At 47.7% G+C, this 27,007-nt stretch overlaps 9 protein-coding genes and 1 non-coding gene across 13 annotated transcripts; 5 read left to right on the plus strand and 5 right to left on the minus strand.

Annotated features, from left to right (window-relative positions):
• Positions 1–215: 215 nt before the first annotated feature.
• On the plus strand, positions 216–948 carry LOC113566021 (protein JTB). The gene has a single exon (XM_026989746.1). The coding sequence runs from the start codon at positions 216–218 to the stop codon at positions 672–674; it is 459 nt and encodes a 152-aa protein (XP_026845547.1). The 3' UTR covers positions 675–948.
• On the minus strand, positions 717–3,589 carry LOC113566020 (patj homolog). 2 transcript variants are annotated; one of them, XM_026989745.1, is made up of 2 exons: positions 2,196–3,589; positions 717–2,137 (listed from the first exon to the last, which is right to left on the minus strand). In XM_026989745.1, exons 1-2 carry the CDS (start codon positions 3,540–3,542, stop codon positions 1,058–1,060), a joined length of 2,427 nt encoding a protein of 808 aa, XP_026845546.1. In that variant the 5' UTR covers positions 3,543–3,589; the 3' UTR covers positions 717–1,057. The 2 variants fall into 2 exon arrangements, with proteins under 2 accessions (XP_026845546.1, XP_026845545.1); XM_026989744.1 differs by having other exon boundaries at positions 717–2,140; positions 2,196–3,580.
• A 563-nt stretch (positions 3,590–4,152) lies between these two features.
• On the plus strand, positions 4,153–4,892 carry LOC6595885 (protein JTB). Its single transcript, XM_002021362.2, has one exon. The coding sequence runs from the start codon at positions 4,160–4,162 to the stop codon at positions 4,616–4,618; it is 459 nt and encodes a 152-aa protein (XP_002021398.1). The 5' UTR covers positions 4,153–4,159; the 3' UTR covers positions 4,619–4,892.
• On the minus strand, positions 4,661–7,948 carry LOC6595884 (patj homolog). 2 transcript variants are annotated; one of them, XM_026989942.1, is made up of 2 exons: positions 6,140–7,948; positions 4,661–6,081 (listed from the first exon to the last, which is right to left on the minus strand). In XM_026989942.1, the coding sequence occupies exons 1-2, from the start codon at positions 7,697–7,699 to the stop codon at positions 5,002–5,004; spliced, it is 2,640 nt and encodes an 879-aa protein (XP_026845743.1). In that variant the 5' UTR covers positions 7,700–7,948; the 3' UTR covers positions 4,661–5,001. The 2 variants fall into 2 exon arrangements, with proteins under 2 accessions (XP_026845743.1, XP_026845742.1); XM_026989941.1 differs by having other exon boundaries at positions 4,661–6,084; positions 6,140–7,947.
• Positions 7,949–8,937: 989 nt separating this feature from the next.
• LOC6595881 (dnaJ homolog subfamily B member 13) lies at positions 8,938–10,213 on the minus strand. The gene is made up of 2 exons (XM_002021358.2): positions 9,193–10,213; positions 8,938–9,126 (listed from the first exon to the last, which is right to left on the minus strand). Exons 1-2 carry the CDS (start codon positions 10,175–10,177, stop codon positions 9,011–9,013), a joined length of 1,101 nt encoding a protein of 366 aa, XP_002021394.1. The 5' UTR covers positions 10,178–10,213; the 3' UTR covers positions 8,938–9,010.
• A 46-nt stretch (positions 10,214–10,259) lies between these two features.
• LOC6595880 (hsp90 co-chaperone Cdc37) lies at positions 10,260–11,841 on the minus strand. The gene is made up of 4 exons (XM_002021357.2): positions 11,758–11,841; positions 11,485–11,688; positions 10,770–11,429; positions 10,260–10,699 (listed from the first exon to the last, which is right to left on the minus strand). The coding sequence occupies exons 1-4, from the start codon at positions 11,788–11,790 to the stop codon at positions 10,424–10,426; spliced, it is 1,173 nt and encodes a 390-aa protein (XP_002021393.1). The 5' UTR covers positions 11,791–11,841; the 3' UTR covers positions 10,260–10,423.
• Positions 11,842–12,413: 572 nt separating this feature from the next.
• Positions 12,414–14,127, plus strand: LOC6595879 (gustatory and odorant receptor 63a). Its single transcript, XM_002021356.2, has 3 exons — positions 12,414–12,725; positions 12,782–12,931; positions 12,985–14,127. Exons 1-3 carry the CDS (start codon positions 12,486–12,488, stop codon positions 14,107–14,109), a joined length of 1,515 nt encoding a protein of 504 aa, XP_002021392.2. The 5' UTR covers positions 12,414–12,485; the 3' UTR covers positions 14,110–14,127.
• An 86-nt stretch (positions 14,128–14,213) lies between these two features.
• On the minus strand, positions 14,214–16,169 carry LOC6604598. Its single transcript, XM_026989944.1, has 4 exons — positions 15,866–16,169; positions 14,990–15,371; positions 14,782–14,918; positions 14,214–14,719 (listed from the first exon to the last, which is right to left on the minus strand). Exons 1-4 carry the CDS (start codon positions 15,983–15,985, stop codon positions 14,630–14,632), a joined length of 729 nt encoding a protein of 242 aa, XP_026845745.1. The 5' UTR covers positions 15,986–16,169; the 3' UTR covers positions 14,214–14,629.
• Positions 15,522–15,762, plus strand: LOC6595878. Its single transcript, XR_048067.2, has one exon. It is a non-coding gene; the product is annotated as a U11 spliceosomal RNA (small nuclear RNA).
• Positions 16,170–22,244: 6,075 nt separating the features above from the next.
• On the plus strand, positions 22,245–24,348 carry LOC113566033. 2 transcript variants are annotated; one of them, XR_003408904.1, is made up of 5 exons: positions 22,245–22,402; positions 23,615–23,746; positions 23,830–23,874; positions 23,930–24,142; positions 24,208–24,348. XR_003408904.1 is itself a non-coding variant. In XM_026989814.1 (5 exons), exons 1-5 carry the CDS (start codon positions 22,318–22,320, stop codon positions 24,286–24,288), a joined length of 546 nt encoding a protein of 181 aa, XP_026845615.1. In that variant the 5' UTR covers positions 22,248–22,317; the 3' UTR covers positions 24,289–24,348. The 2 variants fall into 2 exon arrangements, 1 of the variants encoding a protein (XP_026845615.1); XM_026989814.1 differs by having other exon boundaries at positions 22,248–22,402; positions 23,615–23,736.
• Positions 24,349–27,007: the final 2,659 nt, after the last annotated feature.

The raw sequence follows: 27,007 nt of genomic DNA on the forward strand, positions 1-27,007 counted from the left end.
GCCGTGATAAATGCTGCAAAACACCAAGTACAAAATAAAATTGTACAGCACTCACAACGTTGTTGGCAACATTGAGATTCTGAGATACATTTTAAGATAAATATGCTGTCATCTCTAATCTTAGATGAAAGTGCATACACACCTTACAAAACAATGTGTACACTCCTACTTTCAGAGAATAATAATAATAATAAACAAAACAAACAAAACAAACTATGCTCGAAAACTGCCAGCGGTACCATATGGTACTGGGTCTTAGCGCCCTCACCATACTGACTATACTGGTGCTCATCATTGAATCCCGTTACGCAGCCGACGGTCCGCGCAGGCGAGAGCAGCAGTTCTTGATCGAAAACAACTCGACTTGCTGGCGCCACGAGCCGTACACAGTGGTCCAGGAGTGCCATCCTTGCTCGGAGTTCGACATAGTCAGCCGGAGTCTGGGCGTCTGCATCCACACCCACTACAAGGAGCTGCTCCGCTGCAAGAGCGGCGAGATCGTGACCAAGAGCTGCGATCGGGTGGCACTCATCGAGCAGCGCAACTTCATCAAGTTCGAGTCCGCCTGCTTTGTGCTGGGCGTGCTCAGCTACCTCGTCGGCTATGCCAGGGATCGAGTGCTGTCCCGAAGGACTTACATGAAGATCGAACGACAGCTGAACCGCGTGCAGTAGCCGGTGTTGGGATCCCGCCCATCGAATGATATACTCAGTGCATGGGGAAGGTACATTATTTAATTTTAGTATTAAGTACATATACACTTGAAATACCTTGTTAAAGTTCATTCGCTAATACTAGAGGGAAAATATTGCAAGTGGTGGAATGCTTGTTTGTGGCAGGGGAGGACGATGGCACCCCACATTTCCTGGGCGGGGCGCATCTGGTCAACACAATTCGGTGCTAATAATATGTATAACATTTTGATTCGGTAATAACAATATTCGGATACCTGCAAGACTTCTTTTTGGATTGTTAAAACTCCCAAATGTGGGATTTTTTCTTTCTTTGATCGATTGCAGTCATACCACCAACATCCCACTGCGGACCAGTCGGGTTTTCAATTGCGCCAGTCGGGTATTAGGTCGGGCTCCACACCTTTGGCAGCCGTTGGCATCGCTGGCGGTGCGACTGTGGGCAGGGCTGGCGGTGGCGGCGACATCTGTGCCTCCAGTGTCTCCTCGCTGGTGGTGCTCGCAGTGCTGCACGCCTTCAGCGAGTTGTCCGTCATGGGCAGCGGTTTGGCCACACCGATGCGCACCACGCCCTTGGAAGCTCCCTTCAGGGCCTGCACGGCCTGGTCCAGTGAGGCGTTCTCAAGGTTAATGGAATTGACAAACAGCAAGCGGTCGCCTGGAATCAGACGTCCAACCAATTGAGCCACGCCTCCCGGCACCAGGGAACGGATGACTATCAGGGTATCATTGGGGTCCAGGGGATCCTGGTAGTCCAGTATAGAGAACCCCAGACCGCGGTCTCCCTTCACAAGTTCAATGATTTGCGGCTGTGATGACCACATAGCCAGGCCAGTCAGTGGCTCCAGAGATCGAGATTTCAGCTTGGTGAACGAGTTGGCAGCAGCGGCCACCGAATCGGCGTCGGCCACAGACCCAGCGGTGGCCAAGCTGCCATCGGATTTGGCCTTCACCAAGCGATCGGTGGCAGGCAAAAGATTCTCAAAGTTATTGCTCAGCTTCTTCAGAGTGTCGTCAGAGAAGGGCAGCAGGGACGTGTTCTTGTTTCGTCCGCACACCATTCGCACGTCCAGCGGCAGCTCCTTCAATATGGCTACCACCTCCAAGTGATTCATGCCAAGCAGACGCTCGCCATTGACCTCCAGCAGCTCGTCGCCGGAACGGAGCACAGAATTAACACCCACAGGGCCATCTGGAAGAATGGAACGTATGTAATGGTGGGGTCGCACTTCCCGTCCACCTTCCACATCTACGGTTCCCTCCAGCGAGATTCCCAGACCGCCGACGGCAAACTTTTTGATTTGTGCCACAATAACCTCCACATCGGAGCCAACAATCTTTTGCCATTTGCGAATGATTTCCGTTTCCGCTTCGTCGGTGAGCTCCGGATCCGTATAGTACTTGTGACGAGTGATGACTGCACCGTTCTTGGCGTGCACCGGTGCCTGCTGGAGAGAAAATCATTTATAAATAACCCATCAGAGTGTTCTAATGATGACTTACCTCGATTTTTTCGGTCAAAGGCACAACATCAGTGGGTATAATCTTCGTTGAGCCATCCAGAGAATCCCTGACAGCCACTAACTGCTTTCCCGCACCGAAAGTACTCAGCGTGGTTGTGGTCATAGTGGTATTCGAGGGCGGAGTGGTCATGAAAGCCTCCGGGGCTGGCAGAGCTTCATCTTCCAGCTCTCTGGTCAGGCTGCGGGAGGGTGTTGTGGTGGCCGATGATGTGGTTGCCACGGGAGTGGGCAGTTGCGCCCGAGAGGGTGTGCCTGGGGCACTGGATGGCAGTTTATCGTTGGCAGCGATGGCCTGTTGCAGTTGCTCGTACTTGGGACCACGCAGATAGCGTTCCAGCCGGAGGTTTACCACTTGGCCAGATTTCTTGAGCAATTCGACCGCCTGGTGATTGGAGTAGCCCTGCAGGGACTGCCCGTCCACCTCGATAATGCGATCGTTGACTCGAATACGTCCACTCAGATCAGCCGCTGATCCCGGTGAGACGCTCTTCACAAAGATGCCCGACAGTTCTTCCTTCTCGCACACGTAGCCGGCAATGGTGATGCCCAAGCCGTTGGCGTCCTTTTTCAGTTCCACCTGCAGCTTTTCCGTTTCGGGCAGGGCCAACAGCTCCTCCAGATCGATTGTAGGATCGATGAGCATTGAAGTCTCGCCGCGGTAGACAAAGCGATCATCTTCAGTCGTAGTCTGCGGCGTGGAAGCTGTGGAACTCTCGCCAAAGATCTCCGGATATCCGGTGGAGATAAGGTAGCGCTCCAGCTCGGCAGGATCGACGAGAACCCGCGTCGGAACGACCGCACAACCCGGCTCCAACGCATACTGAGGTGTTGGCACATTTTGCTCGATGGGACGGGCCACAACGAGACGGACATGAGTTCCCGACTGTCGCAGCACGGCAGCCACCTGCTCCGAGACCATCTCATGCAGGTTCACGTCTCCAATTTGAAGGATATGATCTCCAGAGCGAAGGCGCCCGTCCCTATCCGCCACTCCGCCCGGCAGTATTGTCTTGACAATCACACCCGAACTCCTCGCTCCAATAATGCCGAATCCCAGGCCCGTGCCATCGTTAACCAACTCGATGGCCTGTATCTGTGCATAGTCCGTGGCGTAAAGATCCGCTCCAGCCGCCGTCTTGGAGTTCTGGCTTTGGGGACGTTGTTCCTCGCCCGCGGACTTGTCCGGACTTCCGGGCGCCGAGTGGGAGGTTGGGGATCTTGTTGCCGATATGGACTGTTGGTCGTCAAAGTCGTACATCACCTCGCCGCCGTTTAAGCTCAGGACAAGATTGCCAGCCACATCGATATCGAAATCATTGGGCAGCATGGACGGATGCTGGCCCAGCTGGGCATTCAGCTCGGAGAGAGTCCTGCACATGGACAATAGTGCGACCTGACCTGGCCGTGGCAGCCGCCCCATCCATCCATGAGACACGGGCACGGGCATGGCAGGCCGCTATCGAAATGCTTACCTACGTTCTTCAGGTCCCATATGTTATGATTTCGATTCTCCTCGGGCACGCCAATCATTAGCAGCTTCTTTGTGTCCCGAAACTGAAATGGAATTATAATCCCTGACCGCAGCACCATTTTCAATGCGCCACACACGATTTTCACAAATTTTCCACGTTCTTTTTGTGGTTATCTTCCGTAATTGTTTTGGTCTCTCTGTCCCTTCCTTCGTTTGCATGTTTACTCGTTCGTAAACAGCGTGATTAGGGATGGGACAAGTACAACTGCCGTGATAAATGCTGCAAAACACCAAGTACAAAATAAAATTGTACAGCACTCACAACGTTGTTGGCAACATTGAGATTCTGAGATACATTTTAAGATAAAAATGCTGTCATCTCTAATCTTAGATGAAAGTGCATACACACCTTACAAAACAATGTGTACACTCCTACTTTCAGAGAATAATAATAATAATAAACAAAACAAACTATGCTCGAAAACTGCCAGCGGTACCATATGGTACTGGGTCTTAGTGCCCTCACCATACTGACTATACTGGTGCTCATCATTGAATCCCGTTACGCAGCCGACGGTCCGCGCAGGCGAGAGCAGCAGTTCTTGATCGAAAACAACTCGACTTGCTGGCGCCACGAGCCGTACACAGTGGTCCAGGAGTGCCATCCTTGCTCGGAGTTCGACATAGTCAGCCGGAGTCTGGGCGTCTGCATCCACACCCACTACAAGGAGCTGCTCCGCTGCAAGAGCGGCGAGATCGTGACCAAGAGCTGCGATCGGGTGGCACTCATCGAGCAGCGCAACTTCATCAAGTTCGAGTCCGCCTGCTTTGTGCTGGGCGTGCTCAGCTACCTCGTCGGCTATGCCAGGGATCGAGTGCTGTCCCGTAGGACTTACATGAAGATCGAACGACAGCTGAACCGCGTGCAGTAGCCGGTGTTGGGATCCCGCCCATCGAATGATATACTCAGTGCATGGGGAAGGTACATTATTTAATTTTAGTATTAAGTACATATACACTTGAAATACCTTGTTAAAGTTCATTCGCTAATACTAGAGGGAAAATATTGCAAGTGGTGGAATGCTTGTTTGTGGCAGGGGAGGACGATGGCGCCCCACATTTCCTGGGCGGGGCGCATCTGGTCAACACAATTCGGTGCTAATAATATGTATAACATTTTGATTCGGTAATAACAATATTCGGATACCTGCAAGACTTCTTTTTGGATTGTTAAAACTCCCAAATGTGGGATTTTTTCTTTCTTTGATCGATTGCAGTCATACCACCAACATCCCACTGCGGACCAGTCGGGTTTTTAATTGCGCCAGTCGGGTATTAGGTCGGGCTCCACACCTTTGGCAGCCGTTGGCATCGCTGGCGGTGCGACTGTGGGCAGGGCTGGCGGTGGCGGCGACATCTGTGCCTCCAGTGTCTCCTCGCTGGTGGTGCTCGCAGTGCTGCACGCCTTCAGCGAGTTGTCCGTCATGGGCAGCGGTTTGGCCACACCGATGCGCACCACGCCCTTGGAAGCTCCCTTCAGGGCCTGCACGGCCTGGTCCAGTGAGGCGTTCTCAAGGTTAATGGAATTGACAAACAGCAAGCGGTCGCCTGGAATCAGACGTCCATCCAATTGAGCCACGCCTCCCGGCACCAGGGAACGGATGACTATCAGGGTATCATTGGGGTCCAGGGGATCCTGGTAGTCCAGTATAGAGAACCCCAGACCGCGGTCTCCCTTCACAAGTTCAATGATTTGCGGCTGTGATGACCACATAGCCAGGCCAGTCAGTGGCTCCAGAGATCGAGATTTCAGCTTGGTGAACGAGTTGGCAGCAGCGGCCACCGAATCGGCGTCGGCCACAGACCCAGCGGTGGCCAAGCTGCCATCGGATTTGGCCTTCACCAAGCGATCGGTGGCAGGCAAAAGATTCTCAAAGTTATTGCTCAGCTTCTTCAGAGTGTCGTCAGAGAAGGGCAGCAGGGACGTGTTCTTGTTTCGTCCGCACACCATTCGCACGTCCAGCGGCAGCTCCTTCAATATGGCTACCACCTCCAAGTGATTCATGCCAAGCAGACGCTCGCCATTGACCTCCAGCAGCTCGTCGCCGGAACGGAGCACAGCATTAACACCCACAGGGCCATCTGGAAGAATGGAACGTATGTAATGGTGGGGTCGCACTTCCCGTCCACCTTCCACATCTACGGTTCCCTCCAGCGAGATTCCCAGACCGCCGACGGCAAACTTTTTGATTTGTGCCACAATAACCTCCACATCGGAGCCAACAATCTTTTGCCATTTGCGAATGATTTCCGTTTCCGCTTCGTCGGTGAGCTCCGGATCCGTATAGTACTTGTGACGAGTGATGACTGCACCGTTCTTGGCGTGCACCGGTGCCTGCTGGAGAGAAAATCATTTATAAATAACCCATCAGAGTGTTCTAATGATGACTTACCTCGATTTTTTCGGTCAAAGGCACAACATCAGTGGGTATAATCTTCGTTGAGCCATCCAGAGAATCCCTGACAGCCACTAACTGCTTTCCCGCACCGAAAGTACTCAGCGTGGTTGTGGTCATAGTGGTATTCGAGGGCGGAGTGGTCATGAAAGCCTCCGGGGCTGGCAGAGCTTCATCTTCCAGCTCTCTGGTCAGGCTGCGGGAGGGTGTTGTGGTGGCCGATGATGTGGTTGCCACGGGAGTGGGCAGTTGCGCCCGAGAGGGTGTGCCTGGGGCACTGGATGGCAGTTTATCGTTGGCAGCGATGGCCTGTTGCAGTTGCTCGTACTTGGGACCACGCAGATAGCGTTCCAGCCGGAGGTTTACCACTTGGCCAGATTTCTTGAGCAATTCGACCGCCTGGTGATTGGAGTAGCCCTGCAGGGACTGCCCGTCCACCTCGATAATGCGATCGTTGACTCGAATACGTCCACTCAGATCAGCCGCTGATCCCGGTGAGACGCTCTTCACAAAGATGCCCGACAGTTCTTCCTTCTCGCACACGTAGCCGGCAATGGTGATGCCCAAGCCGTTGGCGTCCTTTTTCAGTTCCACCTGCAGCTTTTCCGTTTCGGGCAGGGCCAACAGCTCCTCCAGATCGATTGTAGGATCGATGAGCATTGAAGTCTCGCCGCGGTAGACAAAGCGATCATCTTCAGTCGTAGTCTGCGGCGTGGAAGCTGTGGAACTCTCGCCAAAGATCTCCGGATATCCGGTGGAGATAAGGTAGCGCTCCAGCTCGGCAGGATCGACGAGAACCCGCGTCGGAACGACCGCACAACCCGGCTCCAACGCATACTGAGGTGTTGGCACATTTTGCTCGATGGGACGGGCCACAACGAGACGGACATGAGTTCCCGACTGTCGCAGCACGGCAGCCACCTGCTCCGAGACCATCTCATGCAGGTTCACGTCTCCAATTTGAAGGATATGATCTCCAGAGCGAAGGCGCCCGTCCCTATCCGCCACTCCGCCCGGCAGTATTGTCTTGACAATCACACCCGAACTCCTCGCTCCAATAATGCCGAATCCCAGGCCCGTGCCATCGTTAACCAACTCGATGGCTTGTATCTGTGCATAGTCCGTGGCGTAAAGATCCGCTCCAGCCGCCGTCTTGGAGTTCTGGCTTTGGGGACGTTGCTCCTCGCCCGCGGACTTGTCCGGACTTCCGGGCGCCGAGTGGGAGGTTGGGGATCTTGTTGCCGATATGGACTGTTGGTCGTCAAAGTCGTACATCACCTCGCCGCCGTTTAAGCTCAGGACAAGATTGCCAGCCACATCGATATCGAAATCATTGGGCAGCATGGACGGATGCTGGCCCAGCTGGGCATTCAGCTCGGAGAGAGAGTCCTGCACATGGACAATAGTGCGGAAGACGGGGTCTTGCAGGATTCCCAGAATGGTGTTCAGGCTCTCCGCCGTCTGCATTTGCAGTTTGGGGTCATCGCTCTCGTCGATGCCCTTTTTGACGGCCTCGATTTGCTGCAAAGCGCTGGAAATGTCTGCACTCAGATGCATGGTCGATACTGTTCTACTCTTGGGTGCGCCCTGCTGCAGCCACTGGAGCGTATTCTACTTCCGTTGTGTTGGATTCGCGGGGGCGGGGGGCGTGTGCTGTTGGCACACTTTGTTGTCCAATCGACTCGAATCGCGTAAGTGGAGCAGCTCCCGAACCTCTCTCGGCGCGTCACTTTCCGTTCCTCAATTTGCCTTTTCGTTTTCCAATGATTTTAATCTGTTTCAATGGGACTTGTTATGCGCTGGTTTTTGCAATTGATTTTTAATTATCCCACAAATGCATAGCTCATTTTAATCACAAGCGAGATCCAAAATATATATACAAATACATTGACACACGTTACGAATGGGAAGAAAAATAGGGTATGGACAGCAGGCCACACTGCTCGGAAAATGCAACGCATGCAAGGTGAAATCCACCCCATTTGCCCAATCTATCTTGAAAAAGTCGATTTTGTCTTCAAGGTATATTCTCCTCATACGCGAGGTGAGGTTTGTACGAACCTTGCAATTTGCCTTGGCTGTTTTTGCCTGTTTTCCATACCCATACCGATATACCACCACTGCATAGTTAATGTTGTGTTGCAGTGTGATTTATCGATAGGCCGTCTAACCCGTCTAAAAAAACGAACTTAGCCCACTTGAACGCTTCTATTTAAACAGGTGAATAATTTGAGTTAAACCGGGGAAATAATTCAGTTTGTAAATGTTTCTTGTAGCTTCATCCTTTATCTTTCCTTACAAAAAAAGTTGCCACGATATCTTTTATCTGAACTGAGCTAAAATTCTTTAAGCTTCATATGTTTTGAAGCCCACTGTATTTTAATACCCACTGGCTAATCTTCCATGATCGGAAACCGTATTCCTCGACTTTGATATTCAGTTTAATATTAATATCTAAATAAAACTTTCATCCCTGAACACATCATTTTATCCGATTAATTAATCAATTTCCTACATGACTGATTCATTTTAAGATCTCTCTTTTATTTGATTGTACCTTAAATAAGGTTTTTGATTAAAGGTCAACAAAATATTATAGTTTTGTTGTTGTATTACCGGTTGGACTAGAACTATGGACATTTTTATATCTACCCTATTTTAGTTATAGTCCTGTTTTTCAAGCTGCTTTGAACCCTACATATGTACATATTTATAATGACTTTTCATAGATTGTGTTGTTTTTAGCCAATTCATGCATTTTATGAGCTTGATTGACATTTAATCTAAAAAAAGTATTTGAACACAGAAAGATATAATTTATTTTAAAGGTACTTGAAATTTCTTGGTTTAACAGGCAAACATTTCCTTCTAAAGCATCTTCTGTTTTTCCTCCTCTTCGAGTTCCACTTCCAACTTGTGGAACTCGCGGAAGAACTCACGCGTCATGCTTTTCATTGTAGGCGTCAAATATTTGGGGAAAATATCTGCAATGCAAGAAAAGAAAAATATATTTTGGGGCGTAGGTTCTCATCTAGCAGAGGTTTACGTACAATTAAACTCGATTATGAGGTCGCCAAACTGATCATTTTTCTTATTGGCCTCCTTGATCGCAGTCACAGCATCCAGATTGCGGCACTTGGGCAGACCCTCCAATGGAATCACCTTGCAGTAGCCCTGGTGGACCACATCCGTGATGACGATCTTAAGCTGGCGCTTGTCTAGCGTGGAGATGAAAAATATGAAACCTGTCATTGCCTGGCCTAAATCAATGTTATAGCGATAGACAAGATCGTGGAGATTCCTGCGCTCAAATTCCGGATGCGGCTTGTCGGCGGCTATAAAGATAACGTCGCCCGGAATGGAGGCGGGATAACGATCCCCCTCCTCCTTGAAGCAGAAGCGAGTCCCAGCCGTAGTCCCTGGGGCGATGTTCAGTTTGAGTGTATGCTTGCGCTTCTCGAGGCGTGACTCCTTGGCGTCGACAATTTCCTGACGCCACACATGCATCAGCTTCACACAGCCCGAGCGCACTTCCTCGAGGGACAGCTGAATAATCTTCTCTGTATCGGCATCCTTGCTGCGCACGCCAATGCCCAGTTTCTTGGTTGCATACAGACTGGGAGGATTGGTTATGGCATCGATGACATTGGCATAGGGTGAGTAGCTGGCAAAGACGCTTTCGTAGACCTTCATGTGCTCGCCGTGATATTGATACGGCGGAAAGTAGCCATTGGGCAGCATCACGCCCTCAAAGAGACCCGCCTCGCCATAGCGGTCGTAAATGGCGCGATACAGATCGTTCCCTAGAACATCAAAGGCCATGTTGACGTAGGCCCATTGCTTGGCCTCTCCCATGGGCGAAAGATGCGTCAGTCGACCTTCTTGGGCGAGGGGCACAAAGTCTTGCGCATCCTTCTTGTCCCTGTGCGGACAGAGACGTATGGCGAGGCGACGATAGGCCAGTGTAATGTCTTGTTTGGTGGTAGTCCTCGGTATATCGAGCACCGCATAGTAGTCCAGCTCCGGACGATTCATGTTGCAACAGAATTTGGTTTGGTTGTGGGAATTACTTACGATAGAATGTGACAGAGGAGATGCTGCTATCAAAGGCAAAGCGTACTGAGAATTTAGTTGACTTTATTCAAATTATATACAAAAACTCAACTTAGAAAGGCTTTGGATGAATGAATTTGGGTATTATATATGTGTGTGTGCGGGGGACAGGACATTAAGATTAGACTTATAGTGAAGAAGGGACAGGCAAAGATTCGCCGCAGGCAATCAGTCAACATCTTCGGTGCTGACGCCAGTGTATATGGGCTCCTCCTTGGCACTTTCCGACTTGGCATCGTCGGTTTTTTCCACGCTGGCACCGCCTTCATCAGCTGTAGCAGCACCCTCTGCTTCATCGGCTTGCTGCATATCTGCAGCGTTTGGCACCCATAGACCCGAATCGACGCATCGCTTCATATGATGCTTGGCCACATCCACTGGCATTGCGGCAATGGTCTTTTGCAACAGCTCTATGTCACGCGACTCGAAGCAGGCCTTCAGCTCCTGCAAAACGATAGGCAATAAAATGTTTCGTTTGGTTAAATTGTATGAGAAAATCTTATTTCTAACTTACGTCGGGCAGGGATTCAAAGACATCGGCTGGGTCCAAGCCCCCGGGGCCCATGCGCTCTTGACGTTCCTCTTCCTCTGCCTGGGCCAAGGCCTCCTGAATCTTTTCCTGTGCTCGTTTTTGGATGCGTTCCTTGAATCCCTTGATCTCGCTCTCGAACTGTTGGCGGTACTCAGGCAGACAGGACTGGATCTTTGAAAAGAACGAGCTGACGCAGGCCCGCGGATCCACATCCAGCTGCTTGGCCAGCTCGAGGATGTACTGCATGCAGATGCACTGATGTGCCACATGAGCCATCAGGTCGTGCTTCTCCTCCATCTCCAGGTTGATGGACCAAATCACCAGATAGTTGGCTGTCTCATCGCAGACCAACTGCAGATGCTCTTGAAGGAAGCGCTTGGAGTCGTCGTATTTGCGCAGCATTCCGTATTGTTTGCACAGCTTCTCGTTCTCCTTGACGAACTGCTTCATGCGCTGCTCGCGCTGCTCCTCGGATAGGTTCTCGTCTGGCTTGCGACCAGCCTTCTTATTGATCACGGTCTTCTCGAAACCCGGCTTGCTGATTGTGTCTACATTCCATGGCGTTTTCTTCTCCTTCTTCAGCATGTCGTTTTCCACGCGATCCAGTTCCTTGCCCTCGTTCTCGATCTTTTCCAGCTCTTTCTGCACAGAACAGCTCATGGATTACTGAGTTTTATAGCTTCAGGAAGTGACTCACCTTGAGAGCGGCTTCATCGCCATCTTTTTTGCTGATGCGCTCTTTGACACCCAGGAGGCGAGCCTGGATGCTCTGTCGTTTCTTCTTCATCGCCTCCTTTTCCTTGTCCATTTCCTCCATGCGCTCTACACGAGCCTGGTGCCGCCAGCGGAACAGGGAAGGGGTATCAATGTTCGGGTGCGTGTCGTCCTCATCATCCGAAATCTGCAAAGTGCACGCGGCAGGCGCCGGCTCGTCAACATGCTCCCATTTGCAATTATCGTTTGCACTCACCTCAATGTTCTTCCATTTGCTGTAGTCAACCATTTTGATATCTTTCTTCACGTAAAAGTTCGTAAATGCTTTTTATTTTGACCTGGAAAAAAAAAAATTTTTTTGTGGAACTTCTGGAAAAATCGTACTTATCGATTGTGAGTCCTATCGCTATCGTTAGTGCTGTCAAGTGCTTTAAGATTTATACTATACCGTATTTACACTGGGCTTGAGCTATTGAGTTATTGAGTTTTTGGCAAAACTCAGTTAGTGCTGACCTAGTGCTGGAGAAAAGTTGCGATATGGTTGTATATTTCAGTTATAGGGCTGTTCTGCCTATCGTGTGAACTATCGCTACTAACAACAACGGTAACAACAAAGAATAAATTCGCGTATAATCCTAAAAAATAATATATAGATATTATTTATATATTTATGAAACTTTGTTGGAAATACATGAACGTATCAGCTCTCAAAGTCTATTGTTTATTAACACGAATTCTGAGCTATTGAGTTAACTCACATATCGATAGTTTAAATTGCCTATCAGTGTTTGAAAGTGTCTGGGGCAGAGGCGCGCCATTGACACAAATTCGAAATTGGGACATCAGGCTAAGGTTAATGCATTCAAAAGACAAACAATGCAAATCAACAGGAAACTAAAACTCTATCGGCAATGTAAATAGGGCGTGGTCAATAAGGGGCGTGCCCAATAAATTCCTAATGCCAATGTCTAGTTCTAAAAGGCCATGGACATGAAATTTCCTCACAGTTTCTCTAAGATGGCCAACTATTACAGACGTAAAAAGGATGCGGTGTTCCACAATGCCAAGCCGATCAACAGTGGCAATGCCCAGGCCTATCTATACGGAGTGCGGAAGTACTCCATTGGGCTGGCCGAGCGCTTGGACGCTGACTACCAGCCGCCTCCAAGTGACAGGAAAAAGAGCTCGGATAGCACTGGCTCCAACAATCCAGAATTTACGCCAGTGAGTGGAGTCTTTCAACTTTGGTGTGTTGATTAATGCGATGATCGTTTTTCTAGAGCGTTTTCTACAGGAACATTGCTCCTGTGAATTGGTTTCTGCGTATCATTGGTGTTCTACCCATCGTCCGACGTGGTCCGGCCCGAGCCAAGTTCGAAATGAGCTCGGCCTCGTTTGTCTACTCTGTGGTTTTCTTCATGCTGCTGGCGGTGAGTCCTTAAATTGTTCCAAGATTCAATTCACAAAGCTGTTCGTCCTGCAGTGCTATGTCGGTTATGTGGCCAACAATCGCATCCACATCGTACGCTCGCTAAGCGGCCCTTTCGAGGAGGCGGTGATTGCCTATCTGTTTCTTGTCAACATTTTGCCGATTATGGTTATACCGATACTGTGGTGGGAGGCCAGGAAGATTGCCAAGTTATTCAACGACTGGGATGACTTCGAAGTGCTGTACTATCAGATCTCTGGGCACAGTCTGCCGCTCCGTCTGCGCCAAAAAGCCCTGTACATTGCCATTGTGTTGCCCATTCTCTCGGTGCTGTCGGTGGTGATTACCCACATAACCATGTCGGACTTAAACATCAATCAGGTGGTGCCCTACTGCATTCTGGACAACCTGACGGCCATGCTGGGCGCTTGGTGGTTCCTAATTTGCGAGGCCATGAGCACCACGGCTCACCTTCTGGCGGAGCGGTTCCAGAAGGCCCTCAAACACATTGGTCCTGCCGCGATGGTGGCCGATTACCGAGTGCTCTGGCTGCGACTGAGCAAACTCACCCGGGATACGGGCAATGCCATGTGCTATACGTTTGTCTTTATGAGCCTGTACTTGTTTTTCATCATCACGCTGTCTATTTACGGCCTGATGTCGCAGCTCTCGGAGGGATTCGGCATCAAGGATATAGGACTCACAATCACGGCTCTCTGGAACATTGGTCTGCTCTTCTACATCTGCGACGAGGCTCATTATGCCTCGGTTAATGTGCGCACCAATTTCCAAAAGAAACTTCTCATGGTGGAGCTCAATTGGATGAACTCGGATGCCCAGACGGAGATCAATATGTTTCTCCGTGCCACCGAAATGAATCCCTCGACCATCAACTGCGGTGGTTTCTTCGATGTAAACAGGAGTTTGTTCAAGGGCTTGCTCACCACAATGGTTACCTATCTGGTGGTGCTGCTGCAGTTCCAGATAAGTATTCCCACGGACAAGGGAGACTCCGATGGCGGCACAAATATCACCGTGGTGGACATGCTCATGGACAGTCTCGGCAATGATATGACTATATTGAGCGCCTCGAGCTCCACTACCACCCATTCTACAGCCACATCAAGCACAACCCCGCCACCGGCAAGCGCCAAGCATGGTCGTGGTCATAGGGGATAAGATATACATATACATATATACAAACATTTTTTTTTTTTGGTGGGTTGGTAGGTTGGTAGGTAGTACCACGCTCTAGGCCAAATAGTAGAAGGTTTTTGTGAGGGTTTCCTCTATTTTAGAACTTTAATTAAGTGCTGAAGTTTAAGTAACGACGATTCACAAACTACACGGATTAGATTTATGGGCGTCTAATTCGCCAAGCACTACTGCATAAAAATAGTTTATGAAGTTGCCAACAAAAGATATGGCTGATCGATAGTTGATCGTGGGATCCACACACCCCTTATGCACCGTCAAGGGGCTATGGTATATGTATGTATTAATAGGCCTCTCGATCCATTGGCTATCTAAAATAGTACTCTGCTGTTTCCATATCACACACATTTTGAAAGAAAAAAACAAAAAGAAAAACCAGAATTTGTAATACAACTTCCCAGACACCTGATAGGGAAGTTTGAGAACTTGTTTAACGCTCGTTTAGTTGGATCCATTAGCCAGGAGTTTCGATTGATACTTGGATCTAGCACTGTCCATCTGGTGATTCGGTGAGTATATGCTTATAGCCATTGCTGCCCAAATACATGTGCTCGCGACGGAAGTGATAGGGAATCTGTCAAGCAAAACAATGTGCATTATTTCCAGCTGCAATATTAGGTGAATGTGCGGACTTACGGCTCCTGGAGCTGGACAGGGAATGGCCACTGTGGCAATCTCCCTCAGCTTGTTCATGGTGCGCAAACTCTGATAGAAGCTGTGCATCGAATACCACTTGATGCAGTCCATGCTGAGCAAAGTATAGCAGATGATAACTACATAAGAGATATCAAAGGATCGGTGTCAGTGTCAGTGTCATTCATGGATGAGGCCTACAATAACTCACAGTAGGGCACATTTCCGCAAAAGATCATTGTAAGCTTCGTATCCCTCAGCATGAAGATTAGCACACCGATGCCCACGATGCACAGGAACTCTGCGACCAGCCAAGGTATGATCAAGCCCGGTCGGCTCTTGTAGACTCCAAAGAACAGGGAGATGGCGCACAGAGCATAGGCTGAAGAGACACCAACCATCACGTACAGGAAATTCTCCATGGCATCGGACAGCTGGGCCGCCGACCGGAGTCTCAGATCGTTGTGAAAGGGTGCCATAGTGTAGAAGCCACTATCCTTCTGATCCAGTATGTCCAATTCAAGCAACCGATGGATCTGCTCCGCATGGGCCAGGCAGAGTAGCATGAAGAACAAAATACAATGGGCAACCAGCTAAGTAAGAGAGAGAGAGAGAGACAGGGAGAGGGTGAAATATTAGAAAAGCTTAAAAAGCGATCTCGTTGTGCTTTATGTGCGCTTTAGAATTCCCAACTGGTTTTAGCCGCGCTTTCATCGACCTCCCGCTAAATTGCCTCTTGCATCAAAAAGGGTATCCGAGTCAGGTGTTCGCAACGAAAGCGCGCCGAGTCGCACTGCGCCTTGGGACCATCTAGCATCCTTCGGGGAGCGGGGGTCGAGTTTCCAATCTGCTCACCCTTCGATGGGATCCCTATGTGCCCAGTGGGGTATGGCTTTGCATATCCGAGGCTCAATTTTTGAATGTGGGGCTTGACAGCTGCACCTCGTATGGTCCGAATGGTACGGACCTGTGCGCTGCGCCCCGCCTGATTAATACATTTGTTATATAAAGGAGTGATATATCAGCTCCTTATTCTGTCCCATATCCATATCCTAGTTAGCCCTCACTTCCCGGTTCCTTCACTCACCAATTGAAATATGCTGGTGAGCATGGCCGTTGTCCTTAGATTCTTTGGTGTTAGTGGTGCCATCAGGAAGTCCCAGAAGCGACGGCAACAGCATTGCAATTTTCCAGTGGAGAGCAGCATTTTCCTGGATTTTCCTTAACGTTTCTCAATCAATTTATGGATTTTTCTTTTGCACAAAATGCGTCGCAACTGCTCCGCGGATGTTTCGTCATGCAATTGAGGTCTGGATTGTGTCTCGCGTTCGCGGAAGGGAAGGTTAAATTGGGCCAGTAAGCACCCACGCAACCAAAAGCTTTCCTCCAAGTGCCGTGCTTGTGGGGTCAAATTGCACTAGAAAAAACACGACCGACGCTGGGTGCCAAGGTTCTCTAACGGTGGTTTCGGGTTCATGTACTTTTCTAGGAAGTTTGAGCTTTTGTGCGTGGACCCTACCCTTATCGAAGCCATAAGGGTGCACAAGCTTCGGCGTGGATTCTATTCTATGTTCCAACCTTGTTGTTGAGCATTTTTTGGGGTTGATTTTTATCGCGCGATTTGAAGAGCTTTTGCCGTCGCCAAAGCTTCCGCCAGAGTTGCCACACCGCGGCACTAAGAAAGCAATTAAACTTTGCCGCTTCTCCCTCCCCCTTTTGCGACCAGTCCAGCCAGCCAGTCAGCCAGCCACTGTCCGTTGCTATGATAAATTTTTGCATTTTAAAAGTCAATTTACACTGAACTATAAAAATGTAACATAAATTTTGCCAAAGCAGCTCATAAAACTCCCGTCATGGAGCTGGGGCAGAGTCTTCGGCAAGAGTCGGCAAGCGAAGGGAATCAAAGTCGTGTCGTTGCCACTGGGCAACCATCCTCATCCTCATCATCATCATGGCCCTCATCCTTATCCTCTGCAGCAGCAGCACCACCACCACCAGGCGCTTTCACGATGGCGCTCCCGCTGGATGGCCAGCTACTTGTGGGCCTTAATTGATTGTTTTTCTACGAGCTTCGAGCGGAGGCTGCCTGCCAAATGGAAACCGATGCCGATGCCGATGCCGATGCCAATGCTTTTACTGTGGCTGTTGCTGTTGCTGGTGAGGATGTGGATGTGGACTCCAACTTGGTTTAAGATCAGAGAGAGAGAGGGCTCACAATGTTGGCTGGCTGGATTGTTGGCCTGGTGGATGATGAAGACCTCAGGGGCAAAATATGCGTTGGTTGTTGTTGCTGTTTGCGGGCTTGTTATCATTGGGCGTGTTTTATTAACTTTTAAGCTGCCATGCACGCGAGGGGCCATAAAAGTGCAACTGGCGGTGGCGGTGGCGCAACAGCAACAACTAAAAATCCAAAAGTCAATTAAAAATTTTTTACATTTGTTTGCACACACAGAACGGAACAGAACGAAACGAAATGAAACGAAACCGAGGGAAGAGTTCAACTCTTCCAGCTTCGGAGTCCCAGAACCGAGCCTGGCGCGATAATCATAACTGCAAAAAAGTAAGAAAACTACGCGCAGGCGTCGCCCGGCGATAATTTATGGCCCCAGTGGATCCAGAAGGTGGGCCAGCGGTAGGGGCAGGGGCAGGGGCACAGTTGCAGGTTGCAGGTGAGTTGAGCTGAGTGTATTGAAATATCATCTTGCAACCATTTGCCGTTCAATTTGCGTTCGCAACGCTCTTTTGATTGGTTTTTCCAACCCATTCCCTCCCGATTGCCGTTGCCGTTGCCGTGTGCCTCCCGAAGACTCGGGCTCCGATTCTGACTCTGACTCTGACTTCGACTACAAATTGATTGCCTTAAAGTAACTTGTAAAATGCATCTAAGAGCTGGAACAACTGCAAGATGCTACTTCCCCCCTCTGGAGTCATCTGCCTCTGGTGGCTTCTCTTTCAGCAAAAAACAGAAGCAACATTACAAATGTGTGGCGTTATTGCCACGGGGGAGGAGCGCGCAAACTGCAGCATGAAACATGGAACGTCGACTGCTTTTGATTAAAAAATAACAAAAAAAAACAAGAAAGAAACCCAAGGAGTGGGAGATCTGAGATTCGAGAGTTGGATCTGGAGGCTGGGGATAGCAAAGGGTGGGAGAGTGGAGAGTGGAGCTCCCAAAAGCAATCGCCGTTTGTTAACAAGCATTTCAGCGCATGACAATTGGCATGCACACCTCCGGGCCATTAATATGCAACCGATGCTGACACATTTGGAGCTGCAGCCTCTTGTCATTCCAGCCATCGAGTGGTGGGGCACGACCGCAGAGAGCTTTAGTTATTTAATCACAGAAAATCTTATGAACATAAATAACATTTCCTCGACTTATTTGCACAATTTGTTTGCCTGTTTTGACAGTCTGGCTTGGAGGCTGTTTCGAGATAACCAGAGGTAACCAGAGATCCATGATATGAAAGCAGTTATTGTTGCGGTGGGTCGGGGAGTAGGCGAGAGAGTGTAGACACTCGACATGTGTAACATAAAGCAATTACATGGAAGGCAAAGCAATAAATGGGATCTACATTTAGTCCAACAGATAATCATGATAACCATGATACATATATCCCCCCCCCAAAACTACACCATTTCCCGCACTGTTCTACAGAAACACACTTGCCCATCCTATCATTTACATAATTTCGCTAAACATTTCACACCTCTCAATGCATCCATTTTCGATGCCGCACATTTGGCCCCACCGATGGAGCGATGTCACGTTTTCGGATTCGCATGTTTACCCAAAATATCAATTGTCGCACATATTTGCATAGGCCAAACACAACGGAGAGGATTGAACGATTGAAGGATTGGGGGCTTGTATTGTCATCTGCATGCCTCGAATGGATACATTCGCATCCATCCATCGATGACTTTTGTCGCGCATTTTTGTGGCACTCTTGCCATGTCAGTTTTTGGCCCCGCGCGCTGATGATGAAGATGTTAGCATTTCCGATTAAACATGCACCCCCCAAAACGGCACCCCACCCACCCCTCGGCAGACACGCACACACACTCAAGTCTCAAGGGGGTGTTCAATTGTGTCAATTTAACGCCTTTTATGCCACACCAACTCTAACCCCCGGCTCCGTGGTTCGTTGAGGTCCTGCCGCACGTTGGGCATATTAATTATTGCAGGGATTGCAAAGGATTCAAATAGATCGGAGCATCAGAGCTACTGGCTGTTGGCTACTGGCTGCTGCTGCCTGCTGCTGGCTGCTGCTGGAAATCGTGTGGCAGTTGCAACAGTGTTTAGCCCACACACAAGTGTTAATTACGCCCCGAATGCGATGTGGGCGTGGGCAGAGGGCCCGTCCGATCCAATGGATTCGTCTATTTGCAAAATGCATGCTCGCTTTACGCTTATCAAACATGATTATTACTAGTCGCCGTCGCCTGTCTAAATATTGGAAATTGACAATATGCCGGCGATGCTTAAATGGTTTACAAATGCTGAATGGAGGATGGTACTCGTATAGGATGCTGATGAAGGGCTCGTACTTGTGGGTGTCTCTACAGCAAACATTAGCCATGGATTAAGGAAGCATCTCCATGGCAAAAGTGGGCGGGGTTTTGTCTAATAAATTGTTATTTAATTTATAGTCTTCTCAGGCACTGGCTACGAGTAATATGAGAATAAATATGAGGGCCTCTCCTCGAGAGGAGATATATTTACTATCCGTATTCTGGAAAGGGTATAAACCTATTCCCAATAGCTATTTGTTTTCAGCAAAAATTATGCAATATTTAATCAACTCCCTTGCTGCCCTTTGGCTATATCTAATCAGTGATGTTCGAAAGGTAAAGTATATCCAAAATTTCACCGCTTAGGCTTAAAGACACTTGCCTCGCCTCGCTGGATTGACTGTCTGTCTGTCTGTCTGTCTGTCTTTCTGTCAGGAGCTGTCGTTGCGCTGGTCTGGCAAATATCCTTGATATCATTTAGTCAACTGGAAAAAATTCAATCAGCATACTTGGCAAATATTCAACAACGATGTGGATGTCGATGTCGATGTCGATGTCGACAGGCAGCGATTGTTTGACTGAATGAGCAGTGGGTGGTTAGGGCCTGGCAGCCCTGCCAGGAGGCCTTATGGGGTGGGGTGGGGTGGGGTGTGGTGTTGTAGTCGTCCTAGGGCTGGGGAGACCGTGTTCGCTGCATAAATCAACAGCAAATAAATGCTGATACGCTGAAAGTTCGTCTTGGGATGCTGCTTTTGGCTGAAACAAAAAATCATGCGAAGCGGAAACGAAAAGTACAAAAGGAACAGCAGAAAGAACACAGAAAGAAAAGCGAGTGGAAGAGAGAAAAATTCGCATTCGATAATTGAATTTTCCGTGGAGGAGAATAGGAATAGGAAAAAAATATCTAAAAGAGAGAGAGAGAGAGAGGGAGTGGGAGTGGGAGTGGGAGAGGGAGGTTGAACCCCCAGCAGGCAGCGTGTCCAGCGATGCATGCGTCGCACGTAGCCCCGAGGAGCAGTCGAATGGGTAGCGTCGAATGGTAGCTTCAGATGGAGGAGGAGCAGGTCCTAGAGCTTGGCCAGAGATGGAGCTGCTGCCATATTATGTGCACAATAAATAGACGTGATCAGCATGAGCAAGGTGAGGGAGCATCGCTGTCGTCCTCGTCCTCGTCCACGTCCTCGTCCTCGTCTCTGTCGTCGTTGTCCTTGCGCTTCGCTGAGCGGCCACATCGCTGGCTGCATGCTGAGAAGTAGCTGGGATTTGGGGGGGAGGCCATGCCACATGCCTCGAGTGGCAGGAGGCAGCGAAGGAAGCACTTGAGAGGATGTTGACTGAGTTTTTCTTCAACTTCTTTTTTGCCGACTGTTTCCGGCTTTTGTTGCACGAAAAGTGCTCGACAGAATCTTTTGTCCGTCCGCATCTGTGTGCGCGCGTGTGTGTGTGTGTGTGTGTGTGTCTGCGTGTGGGTGTTCGCTCAGGGGGTGGTGGCTAAGTATGCCAGGCAGCGCCCAGCCCAGACCCCACCCCAGCCTCCGTCCCTGTTGCTCCTCTCTTCCAACCGCCCCTCGAGATGTTGAAACTTCCGAAAAACAAGGCGCCGCTAAACTTTTTTTATGCTAACTTACTTTGTAGTTTCTTCTTATTTGCAACTTTGATTTTTGTTTATTTTTGCTTTCAACCCTCCGACGTGGAGAAAAAAAGTAGCTCCAAGCGGGGGTGGAATAAGCACACACAACCCCTAAGAAGGTAAGGGAGCCAGAGCGAAAGAGACACAGAGAAAATGGCGGCAAAATGGCAGAGCAGCTTCAACTTTGAAACATTTCTTGACATGGAAAATGTCCTTGTACTTTGTTTTTCCTTCTGTCTTTCGAGGCTTTAAAATGCGCCATTTTCTTGTTTGCGGACCCCAGCCAGGCCTACCCTGCCTCGCCCTCCCCCGTGCACACCCCTCCGTTTTGGTATCCCACTCTGCCAACCGGAAGTTTTATGAATTTTCTACAAAGCATCAAAGTTTTTTCCATCCTCTGGATGTCCTTTGGGTTTCCATCTTCGTTTTCTTTTGCTTTTTAAAAAGTGTCGCTCCTGCTGCTGCTGCTGCTGCTGCTGCTTCTAGGGAATCACTGCAGTGTGAATAATGACAAAAAGCCGAGCCAAGGAAGTGGAGGAAATTGTTCTGGGGGGTGCTGTTGTGCTGCTGCGTCAGGAAATATTCATAAAAAATCATCAAGAACTTCTGAAGCTGAGAAATGTTTGGGTCTCTTTGCTGTCATGCGGGCTGGAATCAAACGAATTTCAAACATTTCACTCTAAGACAATTAAAACATAGCTAAAAAAGGGGCATTTTGTCACCCTATCTTGTGGGTTTTTCGATCAAATTACGAATAACATCACCTAATGAAGTTATTAGGCGCGTCAATGAAGGTCAACGAATTGACATTTAATGAAGTGAAAGGCCCAGCCCGCACTCTTCAGAAATGATCTTTTAATTGCCAAGGAGAGCACCTAACTGCAATTAGCTTTAAATATCAAACTCTTCTATATTGTAGGGCTGATGATAATGATGTTGCCCGGACAATTGACAGAGCATGAAGCGTGGAAACTAATGTGTGGAAACTAATTAGAGAGTGTCATTTGTTGAAAGGGTTGAAGAGGGTCATCACCAGGGACATTTGCTGGAAAGGTGTTTTTCTTTCTTTTATTGTAAATATAAGTGTAACAGTAAGTAACAGTAATCTGCACATTTTAGTTTTTCCAAAAATCTCGAATAGTTTTCTTTGCACGGTTTTCTCGTAGCAGTAGCTCGTTTCGTGTTTCCTAAAATTCAATTCAAATTTAAGCAGATTTTCAAATTCTTGAGTGGCGCTAAGAGCGCCTTCGATAGTATCGATAAGAAATCAGCTGTGCGCATGCGTAAATTTTGCAAACAAGTTTATTCTCCGGCGGCGCGGCGCGTTTTGGATCGACTTTGTGTTCTAGTTGTGTTCAAATTGTAAACTATAATTCTCAGCAAATTCCAATCCAATGGAGAAACGGGAAGAAGAGTACGAAACTCTTTGGGAGTTCTTAAGGAAAATTAAAATGGAATCTGTGTTTGACGACTTGAAAGGTAAGCGATAAGACGTAGGCTACATACATACATGTATCCATGTGCATATGCATATGTTGTATGTACATATGTATGTATGTTGAATGCATGTGTTTTCTAATCATTAAGTGTACAGCACATGTGCTGCTGTGCTTTTAAAAGTCGAGCTATAGCTTATTAAGACATACGTAAATGTAGATGGTGCAAAGTGTTTCCGACCACATAAATTTTATATATTATTGATCAGCATCAATAGCCAAGTCGATATAGCCATGACTGTCTATCCGACTGCCAGTCACGATGAGCGCCTTTAGCACAGACTACAATTAACCATAACTAGCAGGCTGCTGATCATTACTGTAGCCAGAAGGACCAAATACAATTTCAGTGGCTACGCAACCCCCTTCTACGCGCTTTCTCATTCTCCCTATCTCACTCTTAATCGTGCAGTGCCCCTCTTCCTAAGGAAGGGTAGCTCTCGCTACAGTTCTAACGGATGGTGTTTGTGTTAGAATAGAGAAAAAGAGGTAGACGTAAAAAATAGAAATAAAATATTCAATATTTCTGATCAATGAGGTCATTAGGTACTGACTGAGTACTGGGTATAGAAGTAGAGCCGCTGCTCAAGACCCATCCGGTTTTACTAATTTTCTTACCTATTCTCATTATTGATGGACCTACTTAATTCAATAAGAATTGATATTTCAACCTTTGAAAAATACTTTCCACAAACCATATATGTATAATGTCTCTCTATTACATAACATGGGTCGTTGTCATCGCCCGACCTTTTATTTTCACAGATACAAGTGACCCGATTCGTTAACTCCTAAAAAATCGCGTTCAATCGAGGCTATTTTGTTTGGGTTTGCTTTTGAAACTGTCATCTGTGTAACGTTATTAGATATAGTTAGTACTACAGTAGTAAAACCTGAGACAGAATATTTTATGCATTTAATTTAATTGCTATTAATTTTACTAATTGTATGCTAAAAAAAAAAATCCACATTCAACGATTTCCTTAGATTGTGCTGTAAATATTTGTGGTTTTATGAATATTTTTAATGTGTTCTATTCAAGTGGTTTGGAGTGTACATGTATTTGAAGAATAATCAGTTTAAAATAAAATGTATGTGTCCTGTTCGAGTGTCTCGGAGTGTGTATTCGAATCTAAATTAGTTTAAAGGAGCATAATTAAAAAAAATATTGTACCCAAATATATGAAATTTCCAGCTGCAGAAGTCACATACGATCGATTGAAATTTTTAAACAGTGAGGATGTCAAAGATGCCATACGTTTGGTAGGCCCACGCGCCGAATTTCGTGAAAAACTTTTAATGATGAAACGGACAGAGGTAAATAAATGTAGGTAGATATAAAGATCTATACACAATCCATTCGAGACCTCAACTACATTGCATTACGTTTTCCCACTCTTTTGATTACAGTTTGGAAACATTAAAGGATACATAGATCTTAGAGTACAGCACAAAGTAATTACATTTTTTGATAACATTTGTGTTATACTAACAATTTTGCTTTGCTTAGAATTTGGAACAACTTATAAATAGATCTCCTGAGGGCCTGACTGTGCTTCAGTCTTTCAAAGCAAAAAATTGCCTAAGCAAAGAACAGAGACAGTTTTTGGTCAAACTTCTTGTAGGTGAAGTTGATAACAATAGGAATGCCATCAAAATGCAAACATTATGCACTTTACTTGACGAAATAGTAGCTTTATTTCCCTCCGAAGAATCCAGGAAGGTAATTTTGTTTTTTAATCTGAGCATTATTTTATCTAAAGAAATGCATTCGTATTTGTTTTTTAGATTTTTGGAGCCTTGGAAGTGCATCCTCTATTTTTTGGCCCTAATGGAATTCCAAAGCATTTGCATAACGATCTATACTAAATAAGTTTTCACACCATTACAAAGTACATTAAATCATAATTAATCTCATAAATGCTTAAAGAATATCTGTAGGAATTTTTGTACACTAAGGAAAATCAAAACAAATATGTTTTATGGGAGGGGTGGATCCTTCTCATTGTTCCATCGCACTCAAATGAAAATATAGCCTATTTAAGGTCTGATTTGATGGTTTTTCAAATAGCTATGCATTCTAACCTCTTGCACTTTTATTTTCTTTAAAGTTTAGGCATTTCCCTTGCCATTTATCTAGGTTTTTTGGTTGGGTTTCTCAGGAGAATCAGCATAAATTATGCACGCCCACTTGCGAATGCAGTTCGTGCGTGCGTATGCCTCCCGCTGTCTCACATCATCACTCTGTGCTGCTGCACGTGCCTCGCTGTGTACACAGCACAGTACAGGTGCGAGGCGACGCGACGCACAATTAAGCGGCAAGTGGCAAGTGGCACGGAGGAGGCTGCTCAAGGACTGCGCTGCTTATTGAATTTTCATATTTTATGCCTGGGCCTCGGCCTGGGCCTGGGCCTGGGCCTGGGACTGGAACTGGGACTCGCTCAACTATGTAAAGTGGATTTGATAAACGAATTAGGCATCTCGCTGGCTCGAAACTTTGGCCAAACAAACAAATCAGCGGCAGTAGCAGGGAAAAAAGTGCCACGCCACGCCACGCCCCCGCCCAGGAGTGGCGCCTCAGCGGGGGGGCCCCTTCTGTGGGCGGGTCGGGGCATAATCGAATTTATTTGTCTGAGGGTTTCTTTCGGCCAAAGTTTTTTGCAAAGCTTGCAGCGGTTTCCAGCAGCTACTCTCAGGGTTTTGAGTTCAGCCTCCCTTGGCCCTTCCCTGTCGAATGCTTGGGCCCTAACCACATTTGCACACGCTCGTCCTCACACGAGATTTGATTTTATTTCGTAGCTGAAATTTTCGGCTGCGGACTCGGATTCGGATTCGGATCCGGATCGGGCTGCTCTTCCAACTGCTGCTGTGTAAAATTAGCAGCATAAGATTGGATTATCTTTATGTGTTGTACAACTTGCTCGAGTCGAGTAGTATCTGCTCTCAACTCTCAACTCCCATCGTATCCGCATCTTCATCCCCATCCCCCATCCCCATCCCGATCCCCGACCCGGAGTCGACCCTTTTTTCCAGTGGCAGACATCGCCGCCCTGTGATTATATATGTCGAAGCACGTGCCACGATTAGGCGAACGGCGTTGCGTTGAAGCGTGAGAGGATGGCAGGACAGAGGCAGGAGGAGGCGGAGATAGAGGCGACACTTTTGTTGAATTGCTAATTTGCTTAAAGTCAGCCTTTCTCTCGGTTGAGTGGAGGACAACGGTAGCGGTAGCGGCAGTGGCAGCGGTTCCCTTCTCAATTGGATTAGGTCGAGAGTGGCATCAGTTTTTGGGCATTGCCATTCAGATGCGAGCTGATAACGGAAATAATGGCTGTATTATGGGGTTAGTCACACGATTTAATGCGAATCAATGAGTGTATCACTGGAACTGTTTACAAGGGCTTCAAGCTGTTTCAGAAAAATCCAGAATATCCATCAAATATCCATCATGGGATGAACGTGAACGCGAAGGTCTCTCCATATTTGTGATATCGGCTATTTTGTTCCATCCCATCCAGCAATTCATCTCTCGGCTTGGGAAAGACTTTCCCAGCTGCTCTGGCAACCACACGAAACCCCTCTCTAATTGGAACCCCATTGGCTTACTGGCTCTATAATATAGCCATCTCCATCCGCTTCTCGGACTGCGGCTATAAAGTCAATTAATCGACTAAAGTGCGGGATAATAATTCAGAGCTCAGAGAAACCGCGACAACCGCCAAAAAGCGGCGAGCACCTCGAGACGTCTCTATATAAATGGGCCCCCGGACTGGGCAAGGGAATATCTCTCTATGGAGATGGGGATGGCGATGGCGATGGCGATGGGTATGGGTATGCGGATGGGTATGGGCATGGGCATGGGCATGGGGATGGGGCTCTTGCCAGTCAATGTTTGTGGTGGTGCCTGGTGCCTGGTGCCTCGCGCCTCGCGCCTTTTGCTGTTTGTTTTTGATGTTGATGAATGTCGGTTGCCACAACTTTCTGCTCTTTCTGGCTGTTGTTTTAGTTGGGTATACAAACACGGGTATACCTTTTATTTTCTGACCGTTTTCCGTTGTTCTCGTTTAATGTTTTCATTTTGTGGATTTGTCGGTTGTTTTGTTGCGTGCTGCTTGATGCATGTTCCCTCACATTTCATGGACCTAAGGAGTGAGAGAGAGGGAGAGATCCACTTAACCTTGTGATTGATATGTTGCAATAATTCTTATCAAACAATGACCAAAAAGCAATGAAAAATCGACCGCAGCGCCTTTCCCATAGATGGATATCACTCCCTCCCCCTGCCTTTCCCCACCCGAAAAAAAGCCAAAGGAACAAACAACAAAAAGCTCAATGAGAAAAACATTCCAAAATTTCGTGTGTGCACAATTCTCACTTTTGTAAACAGTATTAAGAAATATTAATTTTCATTTATCATTTTGATTGAGCGATCAAATCACAAGAGATGAAGACGAGTCTCGCTTCCCTCGCTGTCGCTGTCGCTTCTCTCTCTCTCTCTATCTCTCTTTTATTGAGACTCTGTCTCGTTCTCGGTTTGTTTTCTCGTGTGATTTCTTTATTATGATAGCAGAGATTCTCTTTTAATGAT

The sequence above is a fragment of the Drosophila persimilis genome, unplaced genomic scaffold (assembly GCF_003286085.1).
Source record: "Drosophila persimilis strain 14011-0111.01,24,50 unplaced genomic scaffold, DperRS2 tig00000431-arrow-pilon, whole genome shotgun sequence".
Classification (NCBI taxonomy): Eukaryota; Metazoa; Arthropoda; class Insecta; order Diptera; family Drosophilidae; genus Drosophila; species Drosophila persimilis.

What these genes read in the sequence shown, in the direction of transcription:
- LOC113566021 (XM_026989746.1), top strand. Translation starts at nt 216, where the DNA reads ATGCTCGAAAACTGCCAGCGGTACCATATGGTACTGGGTCTTAGCGCC.
- LOC113566020 (XM_026989744.1), bottom strand. Translation starts at nt 3,542, where the DNA reads ATGCTGCCCAATGATTTCGATATCGATGTGGCTGGCAATCTTGTCCTG. An exon ending in CTTTGACCGAAAAAATCGAG is followed by an intron (nt 2,141 to 2,195) that starts GTAAGTCATCAT and finishes TTTTCTCTCCAG; the next exon opens with CAGGCACCGGTGCACGCCAA.
- LOC6595885 (XM_002021362.2), top strand. Translation starts at nt 4,160, where the DNA reads ATGCTCGAAAACTGCCAGCGGTACCATATGGTACTGGGTCTTAGTGCC.
- LOC6595884 (XM_026989941.1), bottom strand. Translation starts at nt 7,699, where the DNA reads ATGCATCTGAGTGCAGACATTTCCAGCGCTTTGCAGCAAATCGAGGCC. An exon ending in CTTTGACCGAAAAAATCGAG is followed by an intron (nt 6,085 to 6,139) that starts GTAAGTCATCAT and finishes TTTTCTCTCCAG; the next exon opens with CAGGCACCGGTGCACGCCAA.
- LOC6595881 (XM_002021358.2), bottom strand. Translation starts at nt 10,177, where the DNA reads ATGAATCGTCCGGAGCTGGACTACTATGCGGTGCTCGATATACCGAGG. An exon ending in CCTCATAATCGAGTTTAATT is followed by an intron (nt 9,127 to 9,192) that starts GTACGTAAACCT and finishes CTTGCATTGCAG; the next exon opens with ATATTTTCCCCAAATATTTG.
- LOC6595880 (XM_002021357.2), bottom strand. Translation starts at nt 11,790, where the DNA reads ATGGTTGACTACAGCAAATGGAAGAACATTGAG. An exon ending in GCAAATGGAAGAACATTGAG is followed by an intron (nt 11,689 to 11,757) that starts GTGAGTGCAAAC and finishes TGCACTTTGCAG; the next exon opens with ATTTCGGATGATGAGGACGA. An exon ending in GCGATGAAGCCGCTCTCAAG is followed by an intron (nt 11,430 to 11,484) that starts GTGAGTCACTTC and finishes TGTTCTGTGCAG; the next exon opens with AAAGAGCTGGAAAAGATCGA.
- LOC6595879 (XM_002021356.2), top strand. Translation starts at nt 12,486, where the DNA reads ATGGACATGAAATTTCCTCACAGTTTCTCTAAGATGGCCAACTATTAC. An exon ending in ACAATCCAGAATTTACGCCA is followed by an intron (nt 12,726 to 12,781) that starts GTGAGTGGAGTC and finishes TCGTTTTTCTAG; the next exon opens with AGCGTTTTCTACAGGAACAT. An exon ending in TTTTCTTCATGCTGCTGGCG is followed by an intron (nt 12,932 to 12,984) that starts GTGAGTCCTTAA and finishes TTCGTCCTGCAG; the next exon opens with TGCTATGTCGGTTATGTGGC.
- LOC6604598 (XM_026989944.1), bottom strand. Translation starts at nt 15,985, where the DNA reads ATGCTGCTCTCCACTGGAAAATTGCAATGCTGTTGCCGTCGCTTCTGG. An exon ending in TCACCAGCATATTTCAATTG is followed by an intron (nt 15,372 to 15,865) that starts GTGAGTGAAGGA and finishes TCTCTTACTTAG; the next exon opens with CTGGTTGCCCATTGTATTTT. An exon ending in CCTGTCCAGCTCCAGGAGCC is followed by an intron (nt 14,720 to 14,781) that starts GTAAGTCCGCAC and finishes TTTGCTTGACAG; the next exon opens with ATTCCCTATCACTTCCGTCG.
- LOC113566033 (XM_026989814.1), top strand. Translation starts at nt 22,318, where the DNA reads ATGGAGAAACGGGAAGAAGAGTACGAAACTCTTTGGGAGTTCTTAAGG. An exon ending in TGTGTTTGACGACTTGAAAG is followed by an intron (nt 22,403 to 23,614) that starts GTAAGCGATAAG and finishes TGAAATTTCCAG; the next exon opens with CTGCAGAAGTCACATACGAT. An exon ending in ATCTTAGAGTACAGCACAAA is followed by an intron (nt 23,875 to 23,929) that starts GTAATTACATTT and finishes TGCTTTGCTTAG; the next exon opens with AATTTGGAACAACTTATAAA.